Genomic DNA, 26,482 nt, shown 5'->3' on the forward strand with positions numbered 1-26,482 from the left:
GAGGGAGTCCAAGGCCTAGAGAAGGAGAGCTTTGCAGCATCCCTATGGACAGCTGATGGGCAGACAGCTGAAAGAAGCAGGCAGGCAGGGCGCGGAGGAACGGAGACCTGCAGGTCTCGGACGGCGGTGGCTTGGGAGAGGTGCGCGCGATCCCGGAAGCACCAAAGCCTCGGCCGCGCACAAGTCCTCGGTAAGTTTTTTTGTTGACTGGAGTATAAGCCGAAGTGGAATTTTTCAGCCCAAAAAGTGGGCTGAAAAATTCGGCTTATACTCAAGTATATACGGTATATATCTTAATTACTTTTACATTCAACCTTTATAAACAAATCAATATTCAAATTTATATACTTCCAAATTTTAAATGACCAAACTTTTCTTTATTTCAGCTCATAACAAAATCTAGTTTTCAGAGTACACATCTTGTCTATTTGAATCTGTTCTATTTTAATTCTCACTCATAAGTCAGAACCCCAATTTTCTTCAGTCTTATTCTAGCTTTCTTTCTTTGCCAGCTCGCCTTCCATGTCTGTGCTTTTAGATCATCAAATAGATCTCCTTGTGTTATTATATATATTATTTGAAGTAGAAAAGGCTATCTGATCACCATTTTTTTGGAATGACTAACAAATGGTCTCTCTATTTTTCCATCTCAGCGTAGTTGTCCTGAAATGTTTATCTTCCCTTCAGTCTGTTCTTCCATCAGAGTATATCTATATCAAGACTATCCTCCTCATTGAAGACTAGTCTCAACACCACTAGGCTTAATTATAAGATTTTTCCATCATAATTCCATAACAACATCCTCCTGAATGAAATCAGGAGGAAACAGGAATTTCCTGGATTTTGGAATCTGAAAAACAATGATTCTAGATAAAACAATTGTGAAGAGCCACTATAATATGAAGAACAGCCCTTAGGTTCTGAACATACCTGGCTTAGAAAAAGAGTTAGGTTTCCCTGGAAGCCAAGAACAGGAATGATGTGCTGACCAACACAGTTCAGGTCATCCAAACATATAGGAGAAAAGATTATTTTTCCAGACTAGTTTTTTAAAATTCCTGTAGAAGCCTAGTATTGCTGGGATTCACAACAACAACAACAATATTAATGAAGAAGCAAAAGTGTTCTGGGACTTTAGAATTCAAGCAGACAAGCACCTTCCACATAATATCCCAGATTTAACCATCATAGAGACAAAAATCTTTCGTAGTGGTTGTTGCAGTACTTGGAGACAGAAGAATAGAAGAGAAAGAATGGAGAAAATCATAACATACAAATACCTGCAAATAGAGGTAGATTGACTGTGGCAGGAAAAAAGCAAAGATAGTACCAATACTACTTGGGAAGTATTCAGTAGATGGGCAAAATGTCAGATCCAGTCTAAACATCTGGTTGACTATCAGCCATAATAGCACCAAACCTATTAAAGATTCCTTATATCCACTTGGCTCAATGAATCTGAGGATTTCTCAAATTCAGAGTAGGGCACGGTTCGTCCCCTTTTACTTGTACAGAAGAAAGTATCTTCATTAAACCAGCTGTTCCTATTATAGTAACAGAAGTTGCTCCTGATCTGGAAGGGAGAATACCCATTAGAAGTTCTGTGATGGGTCAGGTAATGCTCACTGATTCTCTGTATCTGCTTCAGGTCCTGTCTGAACCATTACTGCTTCGGACAGGAAGGTGGTGCAAAGAGTGGTGAGAATGGCAGAAAAGATCATTGGTAGTTCACTTCCAGGACATAGCATATAAGCGATGCTTGAGCAGGCTCTGCAGGCTTGTCAAAGATTGCACACATCCTCCTCACGACCTGTTTTCCTTGTTACCTTCTGGGAGGAGGCTTCATGGTATCCGAAGCAGAATATCCAGATTCAGTCACAGGTTTTTTCCATATAGCATGCACACACACAAACACACACACACACACACACGTACACGTATACGTATACATATACTGTACATACATACATACAGACAGACAGACAGATAGACAGACAGATAGATATAATGTGTATATGTGTGTTATGTATTTGTATAGGTTGATATATACTTTATGGGATGCGGTGGCTCAGTGGGTTAGGACGCTGAGTTTGTCGATCAGAAGGTCGGCAGTTTGGCGGGTCGAATCCCGAGTGCCGCGTAGCAGAGTGAGCGCCTGTTACTCGTCCCAGCTTCTGCCAACCTAGCAGTTCGAAAGCACGTAAAAATGCAAGTAGAAAAATAGGGACCACTACGGTGGGAAGGTAACAGCGTTCTGTGCGCCTTTGGCGTCTAGTCATGCCGACCACATGACCACGGAGACATCCTCGGACAAGTGCTGGCTCTTCGGCTTTGAAACGGAGATGAGCACCGGCCCCTAGAGTCGGAAACGACTAGCACGCATGTGCGGGGGAACCTTTACCTTTACCTTACCTTTATATATACTTTCTTTTGAGAGCAGGCAACAGAATTTCATTTTTAATATGGACCAGTGTGCTCCTAGTGAACAATGACAACAAAAGTTATCTTATTTATCTTATCTCACTGGTTCTCAGTAACCTTCAACTCTTTGTCTTGTTCTTGTATTTAATCATCTTCAGATTGTTCTAATACTGTGTTTTGTTGGACCTCTCCTTAAACAAAGACAGACCTTCTATGTGTACCTCTCTCTCTCTCTCTCTCACTCTCAGGAGGCAGAATCCATGTTGCAGAATGATGGGGAGTTCTTGATCCGCGATTCACGCTCTAGCCGGGGTGATTATGTCTTGTCATGCCTCTGGGAAGGACAGGCCCTGCACTTCAAGATAATTCGTGTGGTACTCCGTCCCCGAAAGGGCTATTCTCGCACCCTTTTCCAGTTTGAACAGGAGCAGTTTGACAATGTCCCTGCCCTGGTGCGCTTTTATGTGGGCAACCGGAAGATCATCTCAGATATTTCAGGAGCTGTGGTGTCTCGACCAGTTAACAGGACTGTACCACTTCGCTGTCTGGAGGAGCGTTTCAGTGACACTGGCCAGCCTCCTGGTCCATCAAAGGAGGAAGAAGAACCTCTTCGACGGTTCAGCTTTCGTTCTGCCATTGCTGGAGAACAAATAACAGATGGAAACTTGTTCCGGTGAGGAACTTTGCTCCATGGTGAAACTGTTGGAGGGGCTGGTGGTGAAACTTGGCAGTGTGGCAGAGAAGATGATATGGTAGTCCTAAATTGTGCTTTTAAATAGAGCTACTTAGAAATGAGGCACACTTTTAAGTAATTATGGCCAATTCACTGGGTCTTGCTCAGATTTATAGTGCAGGACCTTTATCACAGTCTAAGTCTCAAAATGTGGAAAGCCTTACCAGTGAAAGAATGTTTGGTGGTGTGATTATGGAAGTCCCCAAAGTCAGTTAGCTTTTCTGCAAATTTTTGAGAAATAGGGTTTGTGGGGGAGAATGGATCACTTAGTTCTGTATCTTGGTTTTTCCCTCTCAGAACAAAAGATCGAAGTGGAAGTGACCCCAGTAGCCTAGATCAGCTGGGCCAGAGACCTTCATTGCATGGTGCCCAATCAGACAGCAACTTATTGACAGGTGGGTATATGGAAGACAGACTCCATATGGGCAGGTTGGAATAAAGCACCTTCAGTCTACGAATAGCGACAGGAATATGGTTCCTCTACTGCTTTATCTGCAATACAACATAACACGACACAATACAGGTTAATATATTTTCCCCAAGTCCCCTAAATGGAAGCAGACATTTTTCAGCTTTTCAGGATTATGCAGCTCATCCTGTATTTTCCTGATATCAGTTAAATCATGCAGGAAAGCAGTGGACTGGAAGCAATACAGTGTCTAAGAGTCAAAGAAAAGGTACAGAAGTTGGCATGGCTAGAACTGCTCTGTAGGATGGGGAAGGTAAAACATAGGATGTGATTTCTTTCTCCTGAAAATATTTAATTGCCATTTAATGAAAAACATACTTCTGGTTATAGTCAAAACTTGGAAGACTCAGTAGTTTGACGTAAAAGCGTGAAAAAAATAAAACGTTGTGACATCACAGTGCAATCCTGTTATTTCATGCATGCATCCTGACATCAGACACAAGTACATAATTTACAGGGTTTGCATTGTGAAGTCATAATCCACTTTTTGTCAGTTGCCCCCCTCCAACACCCTTAGAGTGATGTATATTTTATAAGAAAGCATTTAATGTCTCATGATGCTTACATGTGATGGCTACATTGTGATGACATGCCAAAATGTGCTATATTTTCCAGCTGAGGCAGTTTATAGACCATGGATTTTGCATTTGTTGACAAACTTAACAGGAAACCAGAAATAATAGCTTGATGGTTTGTATGATATCAGAGCCCACGGAAGATTGTCAGGATAGCCTTGTATACCATGTGGTTTCCTTGGATGAGAGCTGGTCTTTAAGGCTCTGATAGGATCCATGGCCTCTACCACTGGGTAGCTTTTGTTGGTGACATTGAAGGGCAGCAGCTGCTGCCTGTAGTTGCTAGTCAGTTTTGACAATGGCTGCCTGTCTATGTTGCCAATGGCCAAGAGTCCCATTGAACAAATCTTGATGATATTGGGGCCTACATTGCAATAACATCATCGTGAATATGTGCCTTTGCTTGTTAGGGAATGATGATTTAAACTTGGAGTAATCAAGTATTTTACAAGTGTTTTCTTTATTAGGAGTGCATCTAATTTCATTAATCAGTGTGGTTAATCAATTGATCCTTATTTTTAGATGAAAATCTGCACCATCTTCATTTAGTTGATGAGATTGACTACACATACATTTTAAAGATTAGCGGGTACATCTGAAATGTTCCATATATTATATCTGGCACCATAACATGATAACATCTTTCTTTAACACTGAAATTCCCAGCATTTGATTTAATAGAAATTCAATATAATAAAGATATTCAGACAGAAGTACACTTGAGGCAGGGAATATTTGTGTGCCAATCGAAAGGAATGATCTAACTCTAATCCGTCTGCACCCAAAACCATTCTTCTGTCCACAGGAAACCCAGAAACATCACCTGGAGACCAGGACCGAACCCAGCCCCCTCCTTTGTCTCCTGCCTTTCGCACAGGCAGTGACCCTGTCTTACGGCCAAGTGCCTCAGCACCTCATCTGCTGGAAGGTTTGGGACTGAGTGGTTCAGAAGGACGGCTTCATTCCAAAGCTCCCCCAAAGCCTCTGAGGGTCCCTTCCATGCTGATGAGTGACTACTGTGAACTGATTCCTAAGGTTCCTCAGGGCCCCCGAAGCCACGTGGAGCGCTTGCGGACTGAAGAGAGATGGCGTGGCCGGGCTCACATTACAGAGACTGCCTTTGGGTTCCTGGATTCTGTTCAGGCTCCTTTTCCTTCTCCCCAGTCAGAGGAGATGGAAGTGGAACCAGGGTTTGAGCGCCCTCTGCTAGAGACTACTTCCTCCTTCCAGCTTCAGCACTTTAACTCGTTGCTTTTGACCCCTAACAACAAGCCCCTGGACTCCGGCACACTCAAGCACCTCAAGGACATTTTTGCTACCCATGATTGCCACACAACAGCCCTTCATATTTTAAAAATGGATTGTCAGGTGAGGGCCACAGAAGACAATTTTTTATATAATATTATTTTAGTGACCCTCAGTTGCCTCCTTTATGGTGGGTTGCATTAATTCATATTTAACAGATGATTGGTTTTGTACAAGTGTATTTTGACCTGAGCCAGGACTTGAACTCTGGTCTCAGCCATCTGATCTGCTTGATTGTTATGGGAGAGATTCCTTTTCTCATGTTAGAAAGCTAACTCTAAGGCATTTGGGTTAGGAATTCTGAGCATGAGATAGTGTCTGATGCAACCTGGTCCTTTTGTTAAGTGAATTTAGACTTATTACCATCTCCTAGTTTTATGAATGCTCATGGGCTGATGCAGAATAGTCATGGGGCTCCTTTTCCATTGTTCAGGAGTTGTTTTGTGGTTCATATAAGCCAAGATATAAACTGTGCTTTGCTATGAAAGATTGATATCACTCCCATTCCAGAACTTGCTTATTTCCCACATTGAATTGGGATTCTAAAAGCATCTTTGAGCTTTCCTCATCCTGGTTGGCAAAACCTTAATAAATGAAAGAGATGGTAAGTTGCAGGCCTGAATGATCAGAAATCTATTCTATGAGCAGCAGTAATAGAATTGGAAGGGAACCTGGAGGGCTTTTAGTGCAACCCCCTGCTCTAAATAATAATAATGATGTCAATGCAAGCGATCCTCAGAGCTAAGATGAGATACACTTTTTTTTTAAATTGAGCAGACAGTTTTTAATCTATAGTTTCACTCTAGTCTCTTTAGTATCCTTATTTAGTTGTAATTTGTGTTTAGTTCTTCCAGATTCAGCTAGAAAAGTAAATCTAATTTAAAACAGGGAACCTTGCAGGAAAAGATTTGAAAAGAAATCATCAGAGTATATTTAGTTGAAATTTAATGGAGATAATGATGAGAACAGTACCATGTAGGAGCATAGTAAGCATAGAAAACAAATTCCTTTTCTGTTTAAAAAAGTAGCTTTTACTGTGTAGCCTTTCTCCATTTTTTGAGCATTAAAATAAGAATTGAGTTACAGACCTTTCCAGCTTGGAATAGTTAAATAAAAGTAATTTTCTCAAATATTTCCTCTTCCCCTGCTGCCTGGTTTTGGCACGTTGAAAACAATATGACGGGGATTTGGGGATTTCTATCTCAGCTGACCCCCTGAGCCCTTTGGCTCTCTAGCTAAAATGACCTGCTGTCGTAGAAAGTGTAATTGATTTAGCCCAGAAGAAAAATTCCCCTCACGGGTGAAATGGAGATGATGGAAGAAACAACTGTTGGCTTAAATGCCAACATCTTGTGAAATACGCTATATCTCTTCTACAGGCGTTGAGGATCACTGGTGTATCTAAAGAGCAGCAGCGGGCCATGGGGGTGAGCTCGGGTCTGGAGCTTATAACCCTGCCTCAAGGGCATCAGTTTCGGAAGGACATGCTGGAAAGGTACTGACTAAAGTTCTGTGGTGTCTGGCAGGTGCCAGAGAAGAAGTTGTGAAATGGTGTGTACGTATCTGTGTGTGTTCTCCAGAACTTGCTTGCTTGTCTCTTGAGGATGTATTGTAGGTGCCAATTCCCTAAGGATAAATATGTAATTGCAATCTCAACTTATGGAAAGGTGCAATGGCTCAGTGGCTTGAAAGATGCTGGAGAAGGTTTGTGGCTCTGGCGGTTCAAGTCCTACCACCAGGTGATGGAATGATATCCTCTCACTTGCCTCAGCTCCTGCCAACCGAGCTATTTGAAAAGCATGTAAACACAAGTTGATAAATAGGTACCAGTTTGATGGTAACAGCGCTCCATGTTTCACCGCACATTCTGTGCTATGATATGATGTCACGCTGGCCACATGCCTGTGGAAGCAGCTTCAGACAGTGCTGGCTCAATAGCCTAAAGGTGTAGAGATGAGCACCGCCCCCTAAAGTTGGCTACAACTACCGGAATAAAACCCCTCAACTTATGATCAAAATTGAGACCCGAATTTTATTGCTAAATCAGGTGGTTCTTAAATGAGTCATGCCCAATTTTACGACCTTTTTGGTAGGCTGTTAAGTGAATCACTGCAGTTGTTAAGTGAATTATAGGATTGTTAAGTGAATTCCGCTTCCTCCATTGACTTTGCTTGTTAGAAGCTGGCTGGGAAGGTTGGAAATGGTGATCACATGACCCCAGGATCATGCAACTGTAAATATATACCAATTGCCTAGCACCCGAATTTTGATCGTGTGACTGGAGATGTTGCAATAGTTATAAATGCAAGTACCAGTTGTAAGTTACTTTTATCAGGGCATTGTAATTTTGAACGGCCACTAAACAAATGATTGTAAGTTGAGCACTACCTGTAATTTTATTATTGCTTACTTTGTTTTGGTTTTATTTTAATTAACTTACTGTCACTGTTTTTAATTTTTGTATTACAAAAGATTAGAGCCTAGTTACAAACACATTGTGAGTCTTCTGAAGATTTAATGGTTGAGAAATCAGTTTTCTATTTAGTGATAGAAAATTTAAAAAATAAAAATAAATTAAAAATAAATGACTTTCTGGGAGAGCAGAGAATAATTTCCTGAAGACAAAGGTCCATTCATTCTCAGGAGGCCACTTCATAGTTGACTGCTGACTGTGCTTTGGTGGCCCTTCTCCCCCTCTGGCCACATTCCCTGCATAGTATGTAGATCAGCCTGAAGCTGGCAAATAAAAACCTCTTTTAGACATGAGCAAAATGAGGGAGATGCAAATGACTCTGCTATCCCCTTCAGCCACTCCCTAGCTTGCAGGTGCCCAGTAGGGGATCATTCTTAGTATTAACCTTGTGAAATCTAAAGCTTCCTCCTTCCATTATATATTCAAGATGGACAGTGATTAATATTTATATGTTAATTATATTTAAGGGTGTAGGTCTATACGTATGTTTTAATGTGTGTTATGTATGTGTATAACAGCAAGCAACTAAATTTCATAATTAATGTGTGCCATTGTATCCACAGTAAAAAATGACAAGGTCGGTCAGTCGGTCTGTCTCATTCTGAAAGTGAAGGCTAGCTAGTCCTTCCAAGGCCCAATTTGAGAACGTAATTGCTGGAATTAGGAGTGCTTGATAAACATCTTTTCCCAATCAAATCCATTTAACACTGTATACAAAGAAAGACCCAACTAGTGCATTATTCTGGGGCAGAAGACAGTCCTCCAGTTCAGATGGATCTTGCATGTCAGCTTGATGTGAAAAAGCTGGTCTGGGCCACCTCCTGGCTTCTGGTCTGCCAGTAAAAGAGCAAGTAGGAATCCTGTTATTGTTTTTGAGCGAGACGCTTCCCAGATGGCAGTGAATGTATTTGAGAGCTGCTGCAGCACCAACACCACCATTTCTTGTGTTTTCTTTTTCCATCCTCAGGCACCATCTTATAGCTCTGGGCATTGCTGTGGACATCCTGGGCTGTACTGGATCAGTGGCTGAACGGGCTGCCACCCTGCACAAGGTCATCCAGCTAGCTGTGGAGCTGTGGAGGCCAGTTGGGGACCTCTTTGCCCTTTCTGCCGTGATGAAAGCTCTTCAGCTACCACAGGTGAGGGGGTGGCAGTGGGCTTGTGGGAGGAAAGCCAAAGCCTAGGCTAGCCTTGTGTTCTTGCACAAAGAAGATGAAAAAGTGTAGTTTGAGTTCAGATACTTGATCAGAAGTAGCTCACCTAACAAAGCTAGCTCTGGTTTCAGTCCACATGTTGCTGTTAGAACGGATGGAATGCATTTAATCTACCACTCTGAAGTGTAAATATTTATATCTCTTTCTTCATTAAGCACTTGGCCAAGCCAGTCATTCCATTCTGAACCCCAAAGGCTGTGCAGGCAGCTCTATTTATACTTCTCTCCCATTTTTGAATCTGCAGATCACCCGGCTGGAGCAAACATGGAAGCATCTGCGCCAGAGCCACACCGCAAGTGCCATCGTCTTTGAGAAGGAGCTCAAGCCTCTCTTGGGGAATTTGAACAGGGCTGAAGGTAGGACCTTGCAATCATTCTGGTCAAGTCCAGTCATTACAACTATATAGGGCTTCTGGTGCATTGCTCTATTTTCATGTGCAGCTCGGGAGTCAGCAACCTTTTCAAGCACCATCTTGTGCACCATGGCCACAATTTTATTTAGGGCTGAGATTTAGGAAGTCAGTTTAGATTTCAACTGCTCCATGGTATATCACCATGCAGACATAATCTTCGGAGCTTCCATGTAGTATTGGAAACACTGTTAAACATTTTTATGAGCAACTTAATGAATATATTAAATATTCACTGAAACTTTTAAAATAGTTGTACCCCTTTTTGCATTCATTTGAAGTGGCATGCATCCATTCCCATTCTAGAAAATTTAAAACAAAAAATAATATGAGCAGAGCTGGAATTAAGGGTGTGGTGTTTTTTCTTCTTGGACTCTTGAGTCCTGCTTTGGGACTTTCTGTCTTTTAGAGGAGATATTTATTACATCATTCAAAGTTTGATCTTTTTTTAATGTTGCAGTCACTCTTATAAAAGGCCTCCAACAGAAATGTAAGTTTATTGCCTCAGAGATAGCTCCAAACTACAACTTAGGGAGGGTTTATTTTATTTTATTATTAATTTATGTGCCACCTACTTTGTTTAGAGGCAACTCTGGGCAGTGTGAGTTCTTGTTGTGAATTTGCCACAAAAATGGGAAGTCAGGATAGTTCTAGTGTATCTAGACAGTCATATACACTTGTTCCAGAGTGGGCAGATTGTTGTTTTAAGGTAAATGTGCTGATTTTTATATACTCCTATTACTGAAATTCCTTGTTATCGGGGTGCAGAGTGAAAGATTTGGAAGAGACTGTAGAGTCCAAGCAATCCTCAGAGTAGAATTTACTAGATATCTCTCATAGATAATTATCTAGACCTCTAGAGTGAAGGAGAACTTACCACTTCATGTGACAGTTTGTTCTTCTGGCTGACAGCTGGCAGTCAGGACGTTCCTCCTGATGTCTAGCCTGAATGTCCGTCCTTGCTGTTTAAATGTAAATGCCGTTTGATTAGGATGCCCTCATGCAATGGACCAGCATTTGAAAGGCTGCCCATCATGAACTGATGTATATGAATATTGTTTTCCAAACTTTCTGACTCCAATCTAGTTAAGTACCATAGCAAAGAGTTGGTGAATTCTGTTGCAGTCAGACTTCTCTATAGGGATTAGCATCTTAATAAATAGAGGGACAACCTTTGGAAAATGTCCAAGCCACCCAAGGTCTCCTTTGGTAAGATGGGCGGCTATGTAAATTTGATTATTAACTAATCAATAATTAAAAATATGCCTTAAACTGAATTAAATCAGTTTCTCAGCTTACATGTTTTCCCCTAAAATCTTGATAGTCTTCATTTAGTGACCACAATTGGGACTGACAACTTAGTGTTAACCAAAATGGTTGTTAAGTGAAACAAAAACTGTGTTTGATTTTACTTCAGCCTTCCTTTGCTTTACAGACTGCAAAGGTCATGGGGAAAATAAGAGGAGGAAGGTGTGTCAGTTACATTCGGTGCCTGGAGTTATTTGTAAAAACAATAACTGTGGGATACATTACTGCTGTAATTGGGAACAGTTGTTAAATAAAGACTACCTGTAATTCCATCTGTGATCTAAAAGGCTGTTCTCTGTGGCCTACAGGGAATTCTGTCTTCTCCCCAAAGGAGGTAGCAATTCCTCATATCCTGCCTCTTCTCAGTCTTATGGAAGGAGAGCAACTGTGGGATGACAATGAGGAGACGTGTGATGTCCTCCTGCGGACGCTAGAAGCAGCTCGCTTTGTTGCCACCAACACTGGCGCTTATCGCATCAGGGCTGAGGCCAAACTTCAAGGTAGGGATGCTCTTGGCAGTGACAGCTGGGCCTTCTTTGTGTAACTTGGTTAGCTCAGTTCAGATTGGCTAGTGAGCATCCATTCCTTTCCCAGTTGTCCTCTTACATGGAATACGTGTGGATGAATGGCAGCAGCCTAGAAGAAAGCCGTCACCGCACTGGAATACCCAGGCTCTAGGGCCTAGGCCATTGTCAGCTGCAGTAGCTCACTGAGTGAGTTTGGGCCATCCTCTCAGCCCAGTCTATCTTGCAAGGTTGTTGTGGGGAGAAAACCAAGAGGACCCTTATGCATTCTGCCTTGAGCTGCTAAATAAGTCAGGATAAGTTTCTAACCAATGAAAAATCCACCCATCTGAAATTTGCAGCTATTTTGGTGATGGAAATATGACTCAGCAATGGTTTATTAACAGCTAGTCTTAGTTACCCTGTGCAGTACACCAGCTCTAAAAGGAGCAGCAATTTTTGGTAAGCACGACTTGTAGCAGCTGGACTTCCGCTCTTGCTTTGAGTGGCTCAAAATGTGTTTTAATTCTATCCTGATCCTACCACACTAGGTAGGGTTGGTGATTAGCCAGTGGATGGGTGCCTCAAGGAAAGTTTTGCCCCTTATACACTCCAAAGAACTTTGGCTGGGAACCCTGTGGATGATATCCAGTGGGATTGCCTTAGGCACTCTCTCTCTCTTTGTACTTTCCCAGCTGTGCTGCTGAAGTTGCAAATTCCACTACAGTCTTAAGAAAGTAAAATGCTTGGCATGCCGTATCTGTTAATGATTTATCAGAAATGTGCAGCAGTCAGATCCAAAGTGGGCATTCTTATTGTACCAGCTGGCTGCTCCTTAAAGGAGCCACGCCTTTTCCTGGTTTGGAGGATAGTGGCGTGGCTGAGGAAAATACCCAATTGGGTTCAGGTGGTGACACAGTTACATCGTCACCACCTCCTTAACTTGGACATGTTTTCCTGAGCCTGAACAGCTGCAGTACAAATGCCACAGACAGGTGTGGCAACGGTGCTCATTCCAGAAGGGAAGCACCTTTGCTTAGATCATATCTGAATACTGCACCCCTTTCTGACTCACTTTTCAACCTTTGCTAAGCAAAACTAGTGCAAGCCAAGGCTTTCTATGAGTTTGTGCCACCTTAAAATAGTGCACCATTATGGCAGTCCCATGACATAGCAAGCCATAAACTAGGATTTATGACTGGCCAGATTTAAACTTTTAAAAAGCCAAAAACTCAAAATGAGAACATAGATCCTTCATCTCTTGGTTGGAATCTCATAAAATGGTCTATTTTAATTTTGCAGTTGCTTTATTATTAAAAATGAGGTTTCTAGTGGCAAGGTATCTGTGGGTACTACATTCCTAATCTCTAAATTAAGCAGTCATTTTATAGCTTATCTGGGTGTTTAAATGCAGCCTTGGTATGATGGCCTTATATTATTCTGAAGCAAGGAATTCTGGTAGTTCTCAATTTACGACTGGTCACTTAATGACCATCGGCAATTACAAAGGACCTGAAAAGTTACTTATAGTCTCTCCTCAAAGATACAACTGCCCCCGCTACCTCCACAGTCATGTGATTGCATTTCAGGTGCTTGGCAACTGGCTTGCTTAACAGATAAGCTGGATTTGGATTTACAACCCATGATTCACTTAACAGCCCCATGATTCACTTAACTATCATGGTGACCCATTTAATTACTGTCATAAAATCAAGTCCGGTCACGTATTGACTCGACTTACAACCACAACAAAAATTCTATGACCAAAATTCTGGGCTCAATTGTCACAAAACAAGGACTGCCTTTACCCACATTGGTCATACTAATCCTTTTTGTTCTGGCCTTCTTACGAGTTCAGTCTTGTTCTGAATCTAGTATGTGTGGCTTAGTAGCTCCTTTCATTTCCCACTGGTAAGTGATACATCATAAGAAAACAGTTAGCTAATATTAGGATGGGCATTCTGTGAAGTACTGATTGACGTTACAGAATTCAGCTCATGCTTCCTTTTTACATTCTTTTCTCCATTCAGGATTCCAAGGCACTCCAGAACTCCTGGAAGTGTTTCAGACGGAGTTCTCCCTTCGGTTATTTTGGGGCAGTAAAGGAGCACAGGTGGAACAGGGCGAACGTTACAAGAAATTTGAACGGATCTTGACTGTGCTTTCTCAGAAACTAGAGTGAACTCATAGGAGTTTCCCCACCCCCCCACCCCCGTCTGCCAGGAAGCTGGAATGCAAGGCAAGGGTGGCAAAGATGATTAGTAAGCAGTAGAAGAGGAGGGTCACCTAGTGCCAGGATTAGATGTTGACTGAGCTGAAATTTGAAAGTCTTCCAAGGAATGAATGAGCAGGAGGAACTTCTTTGTGGTAGACATTCCTTCTAGTTCAACAGGGCCAGGGCTATGGAAAGAAACAATCTGGAAACTTTTTTAACCTATGCAAAAGAGCTAGCCTACAATAAAGAAAGCAGTGGATGGTTTTTAATCACTATGTGCTATGAAAATAACTTTTGCTCTCTGCGTATTCTTGCCCAATTTAGAAATTTCACAGCATTGGTTCTAAGATTGTTATCTGCACCCAAAGGTTTAAATGCATTTATACCAAGGATAAGAAGAGTCCAAGGATAAAATAATAAAAATAATAAAATAAAATAATAAAATAAAATAATAAAAAGCAACCTTCCGCAGTTGGAATACCTTCCCTGTTTTTATAGTTATCATTCCATTATGCAGAGCTGAATTCCGCAGTAGATATTTCTTCCTTTTTAATGTATGTCATGTATTACATGGAAAGAAACTTGCATAGGTCTTTCTAGAATTTTTTTCTTCAACTTGAACAGTACTTGAGAAAAAGTACTTTTATTGACAGAGGTTATCTGAAGAACGGCTTTGTCCCTTATCTATACAAGACCTTGAGAGAAGCTCAAGCAGGGAGAAAACTTATATTGATCCTTTTTAATATAATACCAGTGGATGTTCATAAAAGGTTTATCCTAGCACCCAAAGTCAGTCACTGAAGAATTAGGCATGACAAAGGAAAGACTTCAAGAACAGGATTCACAGTGGAATCCTGCTTTCTCCCATGATCCAGAGGTGGCCATCAACTTGGATAACTTTACTGAAGAATCATGAGGTTACCCATGGCTTAACCACATCACGTCTTTTTTTGGTGAGGAACATAACAGAAAAGTATTGCTACTGTTGTGGATCACTTACTTGGCCTCCATGGGAAGAGACTACAAGGTTAGATGAGTCTTTGGTCTGATGCGGTGCAGTTTTTAGTTTTTTATTTGACCAGCAGATGCTAGCAGCTACTTCCATAGTAAGGCATCCCCCCCCCATCCAAGTGGACAGTACTCAGGCCTCTCTCCAGATCTACAAATAACATTTGCACAGAAGCACTGCCTGGATAAGCACAAGTGGAGGTGGGGGAAATATTCCCCCCCCCCACACACAACTGATCTAACAATAGTGCCGGTCCAGTGTCAGACAACAAACCTGTTTTCTCTTTCACCTCCCACACTCTGCCTCCACTTTGTGCTGTTCTATGGATAGGCAGCAGCAAGTAGGACCTGTTGGCTGCCTTGGGCTTCCTGTGGCGTTTGCCCCCTGCCTTTTCCTCCAGCTCTCATTTGCGGAGTGGTGAACTGTGTACAACTAGAAAGGTAGAGGATCACCCTTTAGCTCCCAAACAGTGACGTAAATGCTGCAGATGTAAAAGTCCACGCTTGGAGGCCAGAGTGACAAAAAAGGCAACTGCGGCACAGGTATCCCTCAATTTTCTCCCTACTATTTACATAAAGTGTAAAAGGCACCCAGAAATACATTCTGCATCTCAAGAGAGAAGGGAGGGGCATGTTTTGGCCCTTCCAAGGCTGGAGGACGAGAGCTGAGGCTACGTTACAGATTATGTGAACACGTCAAACTGAATGATAATATAAATTGGTCATTGTATAAAACAACTGAGAATACATTAGGATCTCCTTTAAAACAAACAGAAACGGGAGAGGAAGAGGCCAGAGCCACCTGCTTTTGCTTCTCATGTATTCCCAAGGGTGAAGCAAACCCAAAGACTCTGGCACAGGCACTTTTTAATGGCTGAAAGGAGCCAGGGTAATCAAATCCAAGAAAACTATAAAGTGCATTTCAAGGAAACAATATAGATGTTGGTCTGGCGCTGGTGTGGTCTTCGGCCTGACCTCAGACAAGAAGGCTATGGTGACACTGGCATCTAATTGAAGAAGCCCTGGGAGTGACGGGTGCCCAGCAACTAGCCTCGCCCCCCCTCTCTGCTTCTAGTCAAACAACAGGCATAGCAGCAATCTTAAGGATACACATTCCAGGCTTCTAATCCAACCCAGTCTGATCCTTGAATATGGACACTCCCCAGTCCTCAAGGACCTACAATCCCCTCGAGGTTTGAACTGAACACAGCATAAAAGCAGAAATCTTTCTGTGGAGAGAGCCCTTTGCTCTGATCAACCTGGCAAAGAGGAGGGACAGCCAGCTCTTCACCCTATTGCAGCCACATTTCATCTGATGGGGCAACTACCACAGTCCAGAGCCACAAATTCGGGAATCTTCCTGTGCAAAATTGCACGTTTTTATCTACTTTGGCTGAAGGGTATTTCCTATGGAATATTTTGTAAGTCTGGCACGAAGATAATGGAGGAAAGGAGGAGCAATTACTAGCTGGAAGTCAACTCCCTCTTGTACTCCCATCCGAGGCCTTGCTTTCAGCTGGCTACAGTCAACGTTTTGTTATTCTGCTAGTCAGTTCTTGTCTTGCAGTAGTGATTTGGTGCAAATTCCTTCTTTTACCATCTCACCCAAAGCAAAAATCATGGAGCTGTTTCCAGGCAACTGAAACTCCGCCCTTCTTCCACTCAGACATTGATGTCGGTGCAGCTCTTGGAACTTGGCTATCAGTCCCCTACTCAGTTCACATTCAGTCGCAAATAGGAGGTAGGGACGTAACCCTCACCCCCTTTACTACACCTCCGTACACGTGTCCACCCATCCCCTTTGTCTTCCTCCATCAAGTTGAGCTCTTCACCTTCCTGTATGGAGATGGTGCCCTCACTGGAACCTTTGGAAAGCAAACAAATGAGCAAGGGGATCGATTAGCTGAAGCCAAGAATATCTGGGAGGCAAAACTGTTCAAACTATCAGTGTGTGCAGCAGTTGCCAGGGCATAATTGAGGGTGGGTGGGTGGGTGAACGATGTGCCAGGGCTTTAAAGCAGGATGTGAACCACACTAAAGAGTTACATAGCCCTTCAAAGAGTAAGCAGAGCTTTTTGTCTAATTCAAAATTTCAGGCATCGATAATTTTTCACTCAAAAAAGAAAAAAAAGAAAAATTTGTTTCCCAGCAGTTGGCAGTTTACTGAGCTGTTTATTGTAATGGATGGGAAAAATACATTTACAGAGGATGCAGGGGAAAATCAAATGAACACTGCACCCTGTTTTGTTCATTAAGACAGACTTAACACTTGCTTTTGTGGCCTTGCTGTTGTAACCTTTATGGCCCAAGAGTGGAACAAGAGACACATTTTAGTGGCTGCTCCCTCCATAGCACTGTTCTTAAGACTAGGAGAAAGCAATTGCTCTTTGGAGAAAAAGGAATATTGACACACACACACCAAACCCACCCCCCATCTAATTGTGCCTTCTGAGGATGCAAGCTTTCATTATTAGTATTTTGAAAAGCATTTTCCCAATCCTTTGTGGTAAAAACAGAGCAATTAAAAAATAGTCTGGGCAAGACTATGGCTTTGGGCTATTTCATGCTGAAGCTTGGACAAGTCAGTTGTGATTGCTCTTCTGAACAGAAACCTGCTTATCATTAAACTCCCATAAAAGTGAGATAAGTACATGGCTAAGAATGTCAGCCAGAATGGTTACCTCACATCTCAAGTGAAAGGTTGGGTTTTAAAAACCCATTTTTTTTTCTTTTTAAAAAGCATTTCTGCTTAGTCAGTTGGACTCAAGCAGTGTCTAAACATAATTAATTAAAGTAATGCCAGATTATTTTGTATAAGTAATTGGAACTGCAGATTTCAAAATCTATTTTTGGTACAGAACCAATCACATGGGGGGGGGAGGCAGAGACTAAAAGCCTAAAAGTGACAGATCTAAACTCCTTCCCCAAGAAAAGCAAAACTGCAGAAGTGAAGAATAATACTCCCATTCTACTGTGTGTATATCACAAGGCAGCCCTCCAAGCTAGCCAAATAGAAAGGGTACACGTTTGCTTCTGCACTCAGCTATTCTACATGAACACAGCAACTGGAGAAGCTTGCCAAGGTCCTACCTTCAAACTGATATATGGCCACACAGGTTCCGATGGGTGATGCCAATTCCTCTTCAAAGTCCTCATCAAACTCTGTATAAATGGGTTGGTTGACTGTGTCCTGGCTCTCGTTAGAATGAGTAGTGTCAGGGCTAGAAGGAGAAAACCAAGTATTGGGTATTTATGTTGCATTACAAGTCAGAGGGGGTGATGTGGGCAAAAGCTAATCTGATGTCATCATAGTGAACATAAAATATTACTTCTTGTGAGAAAGCTTCAGCTGGCTTCCTGATGGGACTCAATCTCTCATTCTTTTTCTTGATATCAGGAGTGAATATATGCACTCTAGGGAGTATTAAAAGAACAAGCCAACTTTGGTTCAGCAATATTTTATGCTGTCTCCTGGTAATGGATATGCTACCTTGGGGGTTGTTTTATGTGCAGGCTCATCAAAGACATTTTACACTACAGGTAGTCTTGTTTAGCAACACACTGTGTTTGCTCCTGCAATGTTGATGCCCACATTTACAATCTCTGCCGTGTCTCTCTCCCAGTCAGGTGCCTGTCATTACACTATTAATACTGGTCCCGTGTAGCTGACCTCTTTTTTTTCTGCCCCATCACAGAGCTGAAAGATTGTCTAAACAAGCAATCTTTTCCTGAGCTATCTTTCTCCCCAACACACCACATCCCTAAGTTAACAAGCTGAGCTCTCTGACTTAATTATTGGGGGTGGGTGAGTGAGTGGATTAGAACCCAAGAAGGCTGGTAACTGCTGCCTGAAACTGACAGGATCATAAGCAGTTTCACCCTAGAGGCTTTTGTTTGCCTCCTATAGTAAGAGTGCACATAGCTACAAAACACATTCCTTTACATGTGTATTCTCCACTGTGTGCCTGCTTTCTTGTAATCCCCTCCTCTCCATTGAATGTAAATGCAAATATCAATTCTCTTCCTAATTATTTGAGGGTGTATCCTGGTTGTGTAAAGCATAGGAAACACGAAGTAAAATTGTTATGTTATGGTCATATGAGTCTCACTTTGTTGACCATTTTGCATAACAGCCAAGTTGCTGTTCCCTATTGTGGTTGCTAAACAAGGACTACCGTAACTGTTTTCATAGATAAGTTTGTCAGGGGAAAAAAATCTGTCTCCAGCTTTTTGTGGAAGGAAAAAAAAAGTGACCTCAAACCTTGACAGGATGTGGCTTTTCCCTCCAATTCCAGTTTAACTTCAGTGAAAGCAGGATTGCTCGAGGAGGAGCAACTGGCAGGATCCTGAGGAAAGACCTAGGAATCCTGCAGATCAGGGCCACACTCTCCAGGATTACTCCTGAGGAACCACTGCAGCTAAGAACTCCACAGTGCAAACGTGGAGTGCAAAGTGCAAACCTTAGGAAAGATGCCCAGGACCTCAAAGAACTCTAATGCCTGGTGGTGGTGGTTCTTCTTTGCTTGCTCTCACCTGTCTTTTTCATGGGAGCAGTTGTTGTTCAGGGCGCTGGCAGGATCCAAGTGGCGGTTATAGCGGGTAACCGTGTCAGGGCGGTTGCTCAGCATCCTGCTCTCGGCATCTGTCAGCCAAGCCTATAGAGAGGCCAAAACATGGGCATGGATTATGGCCTCCCAGCAGAGGGTTTGTCTCCTGGGCTTTTTGCCAGCAACGGGGCCAAAACCATGTGAACATGGCTCTGCTAATGTAACTCCAAAAGGCAGAACCTTAGCTAATCGATTGCCAAGCCTGCTTTATGATGCTTCAAAGGAGGCTTAAAGACTCTCCCCAGGTTTACATCATCCTTGTTCTGAGCAGGCTTTGCCAAGCGCCATCCAGGGCAACATGGACTTATAAGGAGCACTCGGGAGAGAAAATTGAAAAGGGTACAAAGCTCTTCATGGTCACCGCCGAGCACAACCTACTGGAAAGTTCCCTTCTGCAAATCTCCTGCAAACAAATGGCAGAGTCCTTGGCACTTGAGAAGCTTTAATTACTGCTCTGACCAGGCACACAAAGCCCCTGTGAGCTAAGAAGTCTAGAGCTAAAATCCAGCACTGGCTCCTGGTAACTGGCAAACCTCAAGCAGTTTCTCAAGAGAAATCATTGTATCTGACTGAGAGGCCCCTCTGACCTGTGCAGAATGACCAAAGTGTCATCACCATAGAAGCTCTACCTCCTTAATAAGGGCTTGACCCCATTCTCCTCTGGAACCCGCCCAGTTCAAAACCTTTGATTAACTATAACTCAGCAGGCCAGTCAAACTTCTGCTTCTGCCCCCACCCCCTTTGCTCAGTCCATGATTCAATGTTAACTACTGTCCTGTTCAACAAGGTTACTTGTAATGCAGCAGCAATTTCGGAACACATGCAACTTTCCAAAATCTTGGGCATGCTCTCAGAAACCTTCTAAAAGTTGCCCTTGAAATGTATTTCCAAGAGTTAGTGAAATGAACAATTATTCTGAATGTAATCAGATGTATGGCCTCCCCCTTCTAAGTCCTTACTTCACATTTCTGAATCTCTAGACGCAACCTTTCAATATTGCTTAGTGTCTCTGAGATCTTTGGCTCCAAGCTGTTGGGGTCTCCCATCTGTGGTGTCTTTTGGTAAACATCCTTCATCTTATTTAAGGCATCCCTGAAACAAGGAAGGGAGCAAACGTGGTTACTGAGAGAAGTTACTGCAATGTAGATGCAAAAGAAAGGGCAATCAAAACTCAAGATATATTTGGAACAAAGCAAACCTTAGTTAATACAATTAGTATTAATAAACAGTTAATTAAATATTGCTAATTGCCTTGTTAGTTTGATTTGCCCAACCCCACCAGATATGGTCTGTCCAACTCCCCGCCCCCACCCATAGGCCAAAAGATATATATTTTTCCTATAAAGGTAGCTGACTGTTTCTACCATTCAAAAAACTTTCTATACTTCAAGCATATTGATCTAGGTTTTGTAAACTTCAGTACATTTCTTCAGTTTCATTACGAGTTATCCTAAATGTTAAAAGCTGTACCAACTGGCAAAATTAAATGTGTAAAATTACAAAGCACAACAATTACAATAAATGCTGTGTATGTGAAAATAATTGCAGTGATAATCAGCAGTTCATTCTGTTTATGAATTAACAGAACATCCTAGAATTAGTAAATTATCTACGACTATAGTGGGACAGAAAAGTGCCCTTTAAACTCAGAAACTGCAGCTGGAGCAGTGGCTTGCTGATCCAAATTAATTAGCTTAGCATAACAGCATCTGTTCTTTCAGATTTGCACAAGTTGCCAGGTGTTCAGTCTCAATTCATAGGTAATCTGGTACTTACCTATGAAACCCTTGCTGGGTTACTATCTGGGGTACCTACATGGTTTAATTAGGGAGAGGATATTCTGGGTGCCCACCCTGAAAAAAAAACTGGGGAGCTGGGACTTGGGAGTTTCTCAGAAAACAGCTCTCTTTCGCTGGACAGCCTGCTCCTCCCCTGAGGCTGTTTTGGAAAATGGAATCCTCTAAGACAGAAATCAAATTTGCTCCTCAAAACAATGGTTTGATTTATTATTTTAAGTAGTTACTATTTATTGGGTTTACTGTTATGATTTTCAGCAACTTATAAACTTTGGGGAATAAATTAATAAAAGAAAACCCTGAAAATATTGTCCTAATAGGACAATAACATGTTAAACAGTGTACAAATGGTAAAAAAGCCATGGCACAATTAAGCATGAATTTATAAATCAGGGCAGAGGTCCATTGCAACACTCAAATTAACAGTGCAGATGGATTTCTGAAAAATACATACTAAACTCTTACTCTTTGCTACTTCTCTCTTTCCCCTAGGAAATGGGCAAATAATGGAATGTATGTGTGATGTAAAGAGGGGAATGTCCAGCCTGCTACGGTTGCCTTTGTTAACACCCTTCTTACTCCTAATGGGGGAAGAGGGGGTTCAGTCTGGCCAGTTGGACCATGATGGCCTAGCTGGATATTGACTCTACGTCAAACATGTCAAACACGTGACATCACGTGACGTCACACAACGTATCGGGACGGTTTTGCCATTGCTGGCAATGGGGTAGGCGTGGCTTCTGGATGATGTGTCCGGCCTGCGGGCCGGCAGTTTGACACCCCTGCTCTACATCACCCAAACGGAGGATAGACACAGGATTAGAAGAGCCATTAAAATTTGCAAGAAAGTAATCTTAAGAAAGGAGAACACTACCAAAATGAAAATAGAGATTTCTTAGCTCAAAGTACACTGAATTTTAAGGATGAAACTGGCCGTACAGCCCCTCCTGGTGGTCAAGTCATGTAAGGAATAATCTATGTTAAGGACTCAACCTGACCCAACCTATACCATAACACTTAATATACTAAGTAGAATAGTTGTATTTTTTTCTTGGCACCGACTAGACCTTTTTCTGCTGTCCTGCAAAACCTTTTACTTTGTGGCTGAACTCCAGAAAGGTCATCCTTTCTAGTCTTTGGTTGTTTTGCCCGAAGAAAAGTATTGTTGGAGAAGCTGACAAGAGTGCCATTTGCAGCAAATATTACTTGTGGGATTCTGGGCCAAATGATATATAGCACCTCTCCCTTGACATTTACTTTTAAAGAAGCAGCATACTTTTCTCTGGCATATACAACTTTGATTCTCTGTTCCACCCTTATCCCCAGACATTCATACTTTTCTCTCAAACATGCACATCTAACCTTCTTGCCCTTCCTACCCACCTCCACCACATGGGCTGTTTTGGTTTTTACTGGGGTTTAGTGGCAAAAACTCAAGAAAAGTTAGAGATTTTGGTATCTCTTTGTTGGATTGGATCGCAGATCTTGGCCTCCTAGTCTTGAAGTCTCCTACAAAGTTAAGTCCAACTTAACCTACAAAGACCCTGGGAAAGGAGATGCTCCCAGTCCTGAGTTGCAGAAAGCACGACCAAGGAGGTAGACAGAAGCAGAATGCACATCTTGTACATCTCACAGTGAAGATCAGCTCTCAGAGCGAGCCGAGTGGTTTTTCCCCCCTTTCAGATGGTGCAGCAGCCACTGTCCTTGTCACTCAGCTGTGCTCATCTCCTCCTCTTCCCCTGCCTGCTTGATCTCATGGAACATTTGCTGTTGCCAGCTCAGCCACAAATGGAGTAGATGCACTCCAGGAGGCTGACAGAGTTCTAGCAGGCAGGAGACTTTTGGATGGTGTGCAGGAGGCAGGAGCAGGAAGGGAGAGAGGCGGCAGGAGTATTGTAGGGGAGGCTTTGCCGAGACTCAAAACAGCTGCAAATGCTTTGCACCCCTGGAACTGGCCCAGCCCAGAAGCGAAATAATAACACAAATGTGTGTGCACCTTCCACATCACTGACTCCTGCTTTATGTTAGGCAAGACTAACTGAAAGAGCCAATTTTCTGAAATCTCAGAATTTTTTTCATTTGGAAAAAGATAAGTTTCTTCTCTTTGTGATCTGCCTAGATCACAGGAAGGACAAGTAACAGAATGCTCTTACTCTGACCTTTGATCCAGCTCTTTTTGCAACTCTCGGCTTCTTTCTTCAATCTTCTGTTGTAGTTTTTTTCTCCTTTGCTCTGGAGGAAGATGGCTAAAATCTTCTGTGATCACAGTCTGACAGTAGGAAAAGACACATATCATTTTTCCCCCCAGATGCTTCTCCTCTGTCTGCAAAACCATAGGCTGTATCTAAGTGCTCTACCTGAGAAACATCATCTTCCATTGCCAAGAGTCAAGACAGGTGACTAACAGGCTGTAAGCAATGATTCCCTATAGCCCCAGAATCCTGTTGAACCATATGGTGGATGTTTAGCTTTGATTATACAGTTGGGAACCATCTTCAAATAAATAAGGCTTTTAGACATTGAACCATCCCCTTCCCCACAATGTTTTGAGGTTTCAAGATCCAGAATTTCAAAGGCTAGGGATACAGCTGAAATGCTGATACAACGGTGCAGAAGGTTAGTATAAAACTATTTGTGACTTTATTTCACCGATACATATAATAAACCTGTTGATTATGGTATTTAGTTCTCCAATGGAATTAAAAGTAGCTGGGAGATCTATGTTGAGGACAGGTGATTGATTGATCCATTGGCAAAATAAGGAGACCCCAGTGAGTGAGCTCACACATCACATCACAGTACATCAAAACTAAAGAAGCTACATTGCGGCTTAGTACAATGAAGGAATCCATCCTCGTGGTATGTGAACCAAAAATGATTGTGACTTATTCCTTACATTCTCCTTACTGATATTTAATTATTTATACCACTGACTATCAAGGATTTTTTTACAATAAGAAGTTAAACTTCTTCAAGAGTTAAACTTCAAATTAAACCCAAAAACATTGAAAGTGAATTAAACAACCAAAAACCTGCTGAAAAAGCTGCAATTTTAAGGTATTTTCAAAAGTCATCAAACATTTAGGGTCTTTAGTTCAGGAGGACACACCTTCAAGAGACCCAGAGCATTTAGCTTGGGGCAAGGAGAAGACCCTCAGATAATGTGTTATTTCATGTAATCTGGAACAATGCTGTACAGGACTCTACACTGAAAACCAGTGTGCAGACTTAGCCAGTAATTGCTTATGAGTAGACAATGATTCTTAGCTGGATGTGCTGCAACCATTCAACACTGGAGATTTAGCCACCTCCTCTGAATCATATTTACCATGAAAATGTGAATGGTGTGATTCCGCTGTGCACTGAGGCTGACTAGATTCAAGTCTTTTGGTATTTTTCAATAACATGTTCCTTATGACTTCCTTAAAGAACTACTATATAAATAACTTGATTGATCATATTGGTTGCTTTTAAATTATAATCTACTTCAAATTCATTTGACAGTATTAAGGCAGAGGATTTTTGCCTTCCTCACGTAGAGACTATGACTTTGCTCAGTTGCATAAATTTTCCCAAATTCTTGCCCCATATCTGTTCTTCTGCTTTTATGGCATCTATGTCTCTCTTGGGACAGAGGCACAGACAAGTTATATTCCTGTTCTTCCGAGACAAAATGTGTGAATGAGATGCCAGATGAAACTGAACATGAGCCCACAGTTCCCTGAGAATTGGAGCAACTAAGCAGTATTTTCCTGTAGTTACACACTGAACTGGATTGGACATGGACCGTTGGAAGAGTAGTATTAAAATATTAACCATGAATAAGTCCAAGCATATGCATGTGTGCAAAATTACAGGAACACAGTCAATTAATCCCCCATCTCTTTGCCTGTATCTGGTAAGATGCTTCTTTTACACATTTTAAATTTTATGTTCTTGTACTTATATCTACACATAAAATTTTAATAACAATGTTTCTGACATGAATAAATAAATTTGTCAACATAAGTACTCAAAGCAGGTTACAGCAATAAAACAAAGTATAAAACATAACAGTAATATCAATATAATTAAAATCAAAATCAGTAGAAGTGTTCCTTACTGAAGTAGGGACTATTCCCAATTTGTTTAAAGGAAAAAAAGGAAGGGAAGCAGAGCAGATAATTCAATTCTCAGGCAGGGACTTTCTTAAGGGGTCACTTGACCATCTTTTGTACTCAATGCGCATAGTCCACCATTCTCCCACCATGACTGTTTATGGCAGTGGTGGCGAACCTTTGGCACGCGTGCCAGAGGTGGCACTCAGAGCCGCCTCTGTGGGCACGCGGCTGCCACCGCCAGCATCTCGTGCGGGTCCATTAGGCCACCATAGTGGCCCGAGGCGGGGCCAAGGTGCGTCAGGTGTGCGAGGGGAACAGGCTCCATGCACGGGCCAAGGGCAAGAGCTGCAAGGGGGCCAAGATGACCAGCAGTGACCTTCTCTCCAACCGCAAGGAAAAACAGATGGGATGAAGCAGGCACGTCCGGCAGTCTGCATCTCATGCCTCCCCCCTCTCCTACTCTGCCTGCTGCTGGAGGGCTGGCCCGGTATTGGCAGCACACTGCGGAGTTTTGGTCGAGGGGCCGGCAGGCTGTGGCTGCTGACGGACACTGTCAGCCCCCATGCGCTTGCTGGCCTCTGTGTGTGGGGACTGATGGTGTCAGACAGCAGCCACCCTGGCCCCTGCCTCACCTCGCCTTGCCCTGCGGCAACGGCACCCCCACCCTGCCCCCTGCCTCACCCTATAGGATGAGCCTCCTGTCCACCGCCCCACCCACCGGAGACACCCCGGATCTCCCCCAACCCTGACCGGCACCCACAGGTGTTCCCCCCACGAGCAACATGGAGGTGGCCACGCCCACCCAGTGGGCCATGCCCCTGCCCCCCTCCACCCCGAGGGCACCACAATGCTGATGTGGCCCTGGCACTTTGCGATAAATAAGTGGGTTTGGGGTTGCGGTTTGGGCACTCAGTCTCTGGGGCACGAAGGGAGGCTCAGCCAATCTCAATGTATACATGGTTGTACTTTGACAATAAAAGGTTCATTCATTCAAAAAGGTTCACCATCACTGGTCTATGGCATCCATGGGCAGGTGAAGAAAAAGAGAAGCAGCACCTAAGTAAGGTTCAGGAAACGGGTGCAAGAAGTGCAACCAAAGTGCCAGCTACAAAAATTTTTAGACTGGAGCGGGGAAGTGGCAATGTCATAGAGATGTAAAAACATACGTGGTGTGGAAAACGTGAATAGTCACTTTTCTCTTTGATTTTTATAAAGTTGGATCGGGAGGTCATCTGCTAAAACAAACTTTTGGGAGACTTATAAGTAATCAAAGGAAGGACTTTTTTTTACATAACACAATTAAAATGAGGAATTTGCTGCCATCAAACATGGCTACAGCCACCAAC

At 42.5% G+C, this 26,482-nt stretch overlaps 2 protein-coding genes across 6 annotated transcripts in view; one reads left to right on the forward strand and one right to left on the reverse strand.

Moving 5' to 3' along the window:
* The window catches only part of SH2D3A (SH2 domain containing 3A), a 28,831-nt gene extending 15,166 nt beyond the window's left edge, over positions 1 to 13,665 (forward strand). For both annotated transcript variants that reach the window (XM_081317207.1, XM_081317208.1), the window contains exons 3-10: positions 2,670 to 3,094; positions 3,452 to 3,549; positions 5,004 to 5,566; positions 6,883 to 6,998; positions 8,944 to 9,115; positions 9,435 to 9,546; positions 11,216 to 11,407; positions 13,441 to 13,665. In XM_081317207.1, coding sequence (XP_081173333.1) covers positions 2,670 to 3,094; positions 3,452 to 3,549; positions 5,004 to 5,566; positions 6,883 to 6,998; positions 8,944 to 9,115; positions 9,435 to 9,546; positions 11,216 to 11,407; positions 13,441 to 13,592 — 1,830 coding nt within the window. In that variant the 3' untranslated portion in view covers positions 13,593 to 13,665. The remainder of the gene's footprint in view (positions 1 to 2,669; positions 3,095 to 3,451; positions 3,550 to 5,003; positions 5,567 to 6,882; positions 6,999 to 8,943; positions 9,116 to 9,434; positions 9,547 to 11,215; positions 11,408 to 13,440) is intronic.
* A 2,597-nt stretch (positions 13,666 to 16,262) lies between these two features.
* Positions 16,263 to 26,482, reverse strand: part of TRIP10 (thyroid hormone receptor interactor 10) — an 86,476-nt gene continuing 76,256 nt past the window's right edge. For all 4 annotated transcript variants that reach the window (XM_081317209.1, XM_081317212.1, XM_081317210.1 and 1 more), the window contains 5 exons: positions 23,196 to 23,305; positions 20,200 to 20,332; positions 19,167 to 19,288; positions 17,724 to 17,854; positions 16,263 to 16,498 (listed from right to left, as the gene is read on the reverse strand). In XM_081317209.1, the coding sequence (XP_081173335.1) occupies positions 16,347 to 16,498; positions 17,724 to 17,854; positions 19,167 to 19,288; positions 20,200 to 20,332; positions 23,196 to 23,305 (648 nt within the window). In that variant the 3' untranslated portion in view covers positions 16,263 to 16,346. The remainder of the gene's footprint in view (positions 16,499 to 17,723; positions 17,855 to 19,166; positions 19,289 to 20,199; positions 20,333 to 23,195; positions 23,306 to 26,482) is intronic.

Source organism: Vipera berus (assembly GCF_964194415.1).
Source record: "Vipera berus genome assembly, chromosome: 2".
Classification (NCBI taxonomy): domain Eukaryota; kingdom Metazoa; phylum Chordata; class Lepidosauria; order Squamata; family Viperidae; genus Vipera; species Vipera berus.